This window comes from Oncorhynchus nerka, linkage group LG7 (genome assembly GCF_034236695.1).
Source record: "Oncorhynchus nerka isolate Pitt River linkage group LG7, Oner_Uvic_2.0, whole genome shotgun sequence".
Classification (NCBI taxonomy): Eukaryota; Metazoa; Chordata; class Actinopteri; order Salmoniformes; family Salmonidae; genus Oncorhynchus; species Oncorhynchus nerka.
The window spans coordinates 79,474,913-79,482,725 of record NC_088402.1 but is presented as its reverse complement, the minus strand read 5'-3'; the positions used below and the strand labels follow the sequence as shown (position 1 = coordinate 79,482,725).

The 7,813-nt window shown below is 40.9% G+C and overlaps 1 protein-coding gene across 6 annotated transcripts; it reads left to right on the top strand.

The window, feature by feature from the left end:
- The first annotated feature begins 3,243 nt into the window (after positions 1-3,243).
- Positions 3,244-7,196, top strand: LOC115122809 (coatomer subunit zeta-1-like). 6 transcript variants are annotated; one of them, XM_029652061.2, is made up of 9 exons: positions 3,244-3,390; positions 3,795-3,863; positions 4,061-4,142; positions 4,365-4,456; positions 4,587-4,642; positions 4,780-4,857; positions 5,056-5,107; positions 5,211-5,249; positions 6,606-7,196. In XM_029652061.2, the coding sequence occupies exons 1-9, from the start codon at positions 3,382-3,384 to the stop codon at positions 6,672-6,674; spliced, it is 546 nt and encodes a 181-aa protein (XP_029507921.1). In that variant the 5' UTR covers positions 3,244-3,381; the 3' UTR covers positions 6,675-7,196. The 6 variants fall into 6 exon arrangements, with proteins under 6 accessions (XP_029507921.1, XP_029507918.1, XP_029507924.1 ...); XM_029652058.2 differs by having other exon boundaries at positions 3,244-3,399; XM_029652064.2 differs by having other exon boundaries at positions 3,248-3,390; positions 6,627-7,196.
- The last annotated feature ends 617 nt before the right edge of the window (positions 7,197-7,813 follow it).

The window sequence follows — 7,813 nt, the reverse complement described above, 5'->3', positions numbered from 1 at the left end:
GTAGAGCCCCAAGACAGGATTGTGTCGAGGCACAGATCTGGGGAAGGGTAACAAAAAAATCTGCAGCATTGAAGGTCCACAAGAACACAGTGACCTCCATCATTCTTAAATGGAAGAAGTTTGGAACCACCAAGACTTTTTATTTATTTATTTATTTATTTCACCTTTATATAACCAGGTAGGCAAGTTGAGAACAAGTTCTCATTTACAATTGCGACCTGGCCAAGATAAAGCAAAGCAGTTCGACAGATACAACGACACAGAGTTACACATGGAGTAAAACAAACATACAGTCAGTAATACAGTAGAAAAATGAGTCTATATACAATGTGAGCAAATGAGGTGAGATAAGGGAGGTAAAGGCAAAAAAGGCCATGGTGGCGAAGTAAATACAATATAGGAAGTAAAAAAGAAATAATAATAATTTAAAAAAAAAAAATAAAAAAAAAAAAAAAAAAATAGAGATAGAGATAGAAATAATGGGGGTGCAAAGGAGCAAAATAAATAAATACAGTAGGGGGAGAGGTAGTTGTTTGGGCTAAATTATAGATGGGCTATGTACAGGTGCAGTAATCTGTGAGCTGCTCTGACAGCTGGTGCTTAAAGCTAGTGAGGGGGATAAGTGTTTCCAGTTTCAGAGATTTTTGCAGTTCGTTCCAGTCATTGGCAGCAGAGAACTGGAAGGCGAGGCGGCCAAAGTAAGAATTGGTTTTGGGGGTGACCAGAGAGATATACATGCTGGAGCGCATGCTACAGGTGGGTGGTGCTATGGTGACCAGCGAGGTGAGATAAGGGGGGACTTTACCTAGCAGGGTCTTGTAGATGACCTGGAGCCAGTGGGCTTGGCGACGAGTATGAAGCGAGGGCCAGCCAACGAGAGCGTACAGGTCGCAGTGGTGGGTAGTATTTGGGGCTTCGGTGACAAAACGGATGGCACTGTGATAGACTGCATCCAATTTATTGAGTAGGGTATTGGAGGCTATTTTGTAAATGATGTCGCCGAAGTCGAGGATTGGTAGGATGGTCAGTTTTACAAGGGTATGTTTGGCAGCATGAGTGAAGGAGGCTTTGTTGTGAAATAGGAAGCCAATTCTAGATTAAACTTTGGATTGGAGATGTTTGATGTGAGTCTGTAAGGAGAGTTTACAGTCTAACCAGACACCTAGGTATTTGTAGTTGTCCACATATTCTAAGACAGAACCGTCCAGAGTAGTGACGTTGGACGGGCGGGCAGGTGCAGGCAGCGATCGGTTGAAGAGCATGCATTTAGTTTTACTTGTATTTAAGAGAAAATGGAGGCCACGGAAGGAGAGTTGTATGGCATTGAAGCTCGTCTGGAGGGTTGTTAACACAGAGTCCAAAGAAGGTCCAGAAGTATACAGAATGGTGTCGTCTGCGTAGAGGTGGATCAGAGACTCACAAGCAGCAAGAGCGACTTGCTCTTGAGACCCTTCCTAGAGCATGCCGCCTGGCCAAACTGAGTAATCGGGGAGAAGGGCCTTGGTCAGGGAGGTGACCAACATCCCGATGGTCACTCTGATAGAGCTCCAGAGTTCCTCTGTGGAGATGGGAGAACCTTCCAGGGAGACAACCATCTCTGCAGCACTCCACCAATCAGGCCTCTATGGTAGAGTGGCCAGACGGAAGCCATTCCTCAATAAAAGGCACATGACAGCCTGCTTGGAGTGTGCTAAAAGGCACCTAATGGAATGTCAGACTATGAGAAACAATATTCTCTGGTCTGATGGAACAAAGATTCAACTATTTGGCCTGAATGCCAAATGTCACGTCTGGAGGAAACCTGGCACCATCCCTACGGTGAAGCATGGTGGTGGCAGGATCATGCTGTGGTGATGTTTTTCAGCTGCAGGGAATGGGAGACTAGTCCGGATCAAGGGAAAGATGAACGAAGCAAAGAACAGAGAAATCCTTGATGAAAACCTCCTTCAGAGTGCTCAGGACCTCAGACTGGGGCGAAGGTTTACCTTCCAACAGGACAACAACCCTAAGCACTGAGCCAAGACAATGCAGGATTGGCTTCGGGACAAGTCTCTGAATGTTCTTGAGAGCCCCAGCCAGAGCCCAGACATCTCTGGAGAGACCTGAAAATAACTGTGCAGCAACGCTCCCCATACAACCTGACAGATTTTGAGAGGATCTGCAGAGAAGAATGGGAGAAACTCCCCAAATACAGGGATGCCAAGCTTGTAGCATCATACCCAAGAAGACTCGAGGTTGTAATCACTGTCAAAGGTGCTTCAACAAAGTACTGAGTACTTATGTAAATGTGATATTTCCATTTTTTTTAAATATACATTCGCAACAATTTCTAAAAACCTGTTTTTACTTTGTCATTATGGGGTATTGTGTGTAGATTTTTAAAAATTATTATTTTACCTTTATTTAACTAGGCAAGTCAGTTAAGAACAAATTCTTATTTTCAATGACGGCCTAGGAACATTGGGTTAACTGCCTGTTCAGGGGCAGAACGACAGGGGATTTGAACTTGCAACCTTTCAGTTGCTAGTCCACCACTCTAACCACTAGGCTACCCTGCCACCCCAATGAGGAAATAAATGATTTAATCAGTTTTAGAATAAGGCTGTAATGTAACAAAATGTGAAAAAAAGTCCAGGGGTCTGAATACTTTCCGAATGCACTGTATATAAACCCTTTGGTCTGGTTGCTGTGGCAGTCCGGTAACAGTCGCAGACATTTAAACTTTTTTCAAGTCTGTACAACAAGGAAACTGACTGTCGCCATGGCGGTCTACAGACATTCCACCGGAATATAAATGAAATGTTGTTTTGACCTACTACACTTGTAGCAATCTAATTGTCGACCGTCATGTCAGAAGAGCAAGTATAAACTGGCCTTAAGAAGCAGTAGATTTGTTCTGTGTGGGCTATTTCTATGCTTCCCCCTTCAGTTTAGTTTTTGCATCTTTTATTTTCGGTTTTATACACGGGCTTCAAATAGCTGAAAATACAATATTTTTGTTTGTGGAAAAATACATCTCACAGTGGGTTAGATGGTAAAATCATTCAATACACCATACTTGCTTGTTTTATCACGTAAACTGAAATTCGGAAAACTATTTAAAAATGTGCAACCTTTTTACGCAACTGTGGGGGAGTGCCAAAATGGAGGCACTGTGGCTTCAACACAGCACTCCTAATTTGTCATCTAGTGTGTATATAAATTGTTGTTTGGGCTTGTTGACTTGTACCAACGATTTGTGCTTTGAACTCTGTCCTCAGAACAGAATGAGCGGTGTCATAGCGGGGCGTTTTGATTGATGCGGTTTATCATCCAATGGAAGACGAGAAACGTTTAGGCAGCTAACTAGGAAGTTTGCTAGCTAGCAACTTAGCAAATAAGATGGATACGGTAATGCTGGTAACGTTTATTATTTTTAAAAAATTATTCTTTATGTTATATTTCCTGATTCGATTTTTGTTGGGAGTGTAGCAACCTTTGCAAAAGAGAGATTATTGTGCTTGCTGCCTGCTTAGAATTGGGAAGGAGCTGTTAGTAACGTTACCTGGCGAACTCACCATCCGCTGTTTTAGAAAACTAACTTGCTAGTTAGTTACAGCAGCAAATATCTGGTTACAATGCGTAGTTACTAGGAATGGCTATCAGCGTAGTAATGACACATGTTTCCGCTAGTAAGTGTACTTTTCTTTAGTTAGGTAGCTTGTTAGTTTGCTAACGTTAGCTAGCTAGCTACTGTGTATTGATGATGTGTAACTTATCTGCAAGGCAGTCATGTCTGAGTATCTTCACAACAGGAACCGTCATTATACACCGTGAAAGCAGTCCTCATTCTGGATAATGATGGAGAACGACTATATGCTAAAGTAAGACTTTGATAAGTGTATTACATAAAGGTGTGTTAGTACTTGGCTGGAACAAAAGCCTGCATACACCCAGTACATGCTATGTAACTCATTCTGTCATTATGTAATACACAGCTGCATTATTAGCATACCATATGAAATGTACAAACAACAATTAGTTGTGGTTTAATGCCTCTTTATTAATGCTTTATTTACAGTATTATGATGACACCTACCCTTCAGTAAAGGAACAGAAAGCTTTTGAGAAGAACATCTACAGCAAGACACACCGGACTGACAGTATGAAATGCATTTTAATATACACATGTACATATTCTCAGGTCAGTGAATAGTGTTCTGGTCTTTTGTCCACTAATTGGTCTTTTGAGCAATCAAATCTTTTCATATCAGATCATTTTCAGAGCTGATCTCATTGGCCAGAAGACCAATTAGTGAAAAAAATAATCACAATTGGCCTCCATGTATAAATGCAGCCATTGTCATGTTTCTGTGCATACTCAGGTGAGATTGCTTTGCTAGAGGGCCTCACAGTTGTCTACAAGAGCAACATTGATCTCTTCTTCTATGTCGTTGGAAGCTCGCATGAAAATGAGGTAATCATATTGGAAGGCCGTGATTGGAGACATATAATAAATAAATTGTATGATTAATTTCGGTGCAGTGCACTCTGCCATGCTCTAAATGACCTTTTTGTTGTTTCTGTGTTTTGTTCCCCTCCAACAGTTGATGCTAATGGCTGTTCTAAACTGTCTGTTTGACTCACTGAGCCAAATGTTGAGGTGAGACCTAAAGCTGTTCTAAACTGTTTGTTTGACTCACTGAGATGAATGTTGAGGTGAGAGCTAAATCTCACATCACATCTTTTGCTATCTTTCATCAAAAGGCAAACCTTTAATAATTCTGTCTTTCTCTGTAGAAAGAATGTTGAGAGGAGAGCTGTACTTGAGAATATGGAAGGTCTCTTTCTCGCTGTGGATGAAATTGTGGATGGGGGGTGAGGTCCATGTCTTAACATTTTTGAATATTGACTCAATGTATTACCACTGCTTATTTTCAACCGTCCAAACCAATAAGCATATGGTTGTATGATCTTGGTGAAACAGTCATAAGACAGCTGTGGTCTGGTCCAGTGTGGCTGTCTATTTGCACAGTGTGAGTGATAACAAGCTTCTCTCTCTGCTGTCTCCTAAAGAGTGATTCTGGAAAGTGATCCTCAGCAAGTGGTCCACCGCGTGGCACTAAGGGTAAGGGTTCCTTTCCTCTTCAGAAAACACTCTTCACTCAACCAAGTGGACTCTAATGTTCTGAGTGTGGTTGCCTAACCCCAGTATGTAATCTCTTCTACAGGGGGAAGATGTGCCCTACTCAGAGCAGACTGTCACCCAGGTGAGTACAACAGCCCTAGTTACCTCATTCATCTCAGCATACTACATTGTTCAGTGTGGATCATGCGCCATTACATTATTCACTCTCTACTCTCCTGAGACTTAGGATGTGTCCAAATAGCACCCTAGTCCCTATGTAGTGCACTACTTTTGACCAGGACCCAGCCTTACAAGCTTAAGAGCTGGGCCCAACGTCCTAGCCTGGGAATCCAGACTGAATCAAACTATATTTTACCTCACTTGTTTCACTTAACTAATTTAGTGAAAACCTAACTGAAATGGAGCTGAATTAAGTCTGGGTTTCCAGGCTACCGACGTCCCTCTCTCATATACTTCAACATCACTCTCCAATCCTACTGCTTCCACTCTTCCTTATGCATGGAAAGCCCACGATTGCTAATTATAGGCAGGTGGTGCGGTGGTTCCAGTGTGTGTGTGTGGCCTATGAGCTGAGGTCCTCTCCAGTCTTGATTATGTTCTCATTTAAGAAGCTGCTGTCCTCCCATCCCTTCTCTCCTTCTCTCTCCCTCCCTCCCTGTCTAATGATTAATGGCTGGCTGTCTTCCTTGTGGTTCTTTTCCTTCAACAAATTAATCATGAATTCATTCCTGCATATTTTGCTTTACTTGCATTCCTCATCTTTCTCTATCTAGTCTTTGTCAAAGTTTGAGGTAAATGTGTAAATCATGTGGTCTCCCTTCATTTACTTAAAGATCCAGTGCAGTCAAAATGAGGGTTTCCTGTGTTTTGTCATATTTGTAGAACAGCTAATGAAACTAACACTGTAAAAAAAAAAAAAAAAGTTAGCAGTATTTCCTGAGTTTTTACAACCAGCAATATCTACACTGGACCTTCTCATCAGCGGCTTTTACATGGGTGGAATTATGGCCTGCCTGGTGACATCACCAGGAGGTAGAAATTAATAGACCAATAACCAACTCTCAAAACATCTTACAATAACACGTATAGTTTCTGCTTACATATCCCTCCCATTAGGCCACTCCAATTAGGTCCCTCACTCAGACAACTCCAAGACAGTCCTATCAAAATTGTTTGAATTTTTTAAAATATATTTTTACTAAAAAGCTTTTTGTTTCCTTTTGACCATTTTAATCAAAAACTATTACAGTAAGGTGCTTAATTGTTAACCAGAAATGATTTGTTATTGAGATAAAATCGTCTGCTTTGGGCAGTTTGTCTCCGTCTATCCATCTTGGTGGTATTAATTTACATTTGTTTCGAAAGGGAAAGTCTCATTTTTGAAATGCAAAGAAAGTTCAAATGGATGTCATAAACACAGACTGGAGGCTCATTATACAAACGTGTGTGTTTATGTTATTTGTATGATCTATTTTAGAAGGCCAGTTTTCTTCTACAGGTGCTACAGTCTGCCAAGGAACAGATCAAATGGTCTCTGCTACGATAGGACCTGTCAACTCCCCTCATCTAATACTGTACCACCATTACACATGCCTCCTCTCTCTGATGTCATCTCTTCCCCTCTACTCACTCCACACCATTCCTCCAATCAGGACTCAGGAGAGGCTGATCACTCATCCAATCAGACTCCCAGGGCCAGGGATATCTTTGAGTATTGTCTGTCTGAATGTCTTATTTTGATCATGTGTCGTATCTGTAAAAGGGTATTCTTGTATCTGGCTATGTAGCTAGCTGTGAGAGGGATATTGGATGGTCGTGTGTCAATACATTTTTGCTGCCTGGTTTGCATTTTCTTACCAGTTAAGTTGACAGCTTTATGTCCCTCATCTCTGATAACATTCCATGTGTTAACTATAGTACAGACCATAGAAATAGGAAGGAATTATTTATATGGTACAGACATATGGTCAGATCAGGCAACCTTGTTGTTAGTCACTTTGTTCTTTCAGAATACTGGATAAATTCAAGCATTTAAATATTTTGAATAAAAACATTTATAGACACTAAAGTTGTGACTATTATATTTTGTGATTGTTTGCCCTTTTTGTTCTTGTCACACTTTAACATATTTCAATGTCAGGGTTTATTGAATGGAAGCTCAGGTAGCCACTATAATATATAAATATGCTCTTTTATACTGTAGATTATGTAGAATTTCAGTCTACTTTTTGAACCATGTACAGTTTCTTCAGTTGCAGAGTTCCCTTGTCACACCATGGTACTTCGAGAACTCTGCTAGCCAGACAGGGAGTGACTCACAGCTAAAGCAAGGGGTCCATCTTCTGGTCAATGTACCAAAACACATTCCTGAGGTTAAACACTTTACATGGAAGTGTCATTATTGAGACATTTTCAGTAATGTGTTGTGTTTAGATGCTGTAAAATTGTGGTGTTTACAAATCGGTCACATCTAATTAGTCAAGTTTTTCCCCTTGATAATCATCCTGCACTTGTGATTCATTTCAAACTGAGCAATAGAGAGATGAAATGTGTGCTTCAGCTAACAGTTTTTTCTTCATGATAATTCCCCCCCTGCCACAAAAACACACACAAGCTCATCTTAATGCAAATGAAAGACGCCCTCCAGAGAAGTGGATGTGAGATCAGACTATCATGTAGATATGT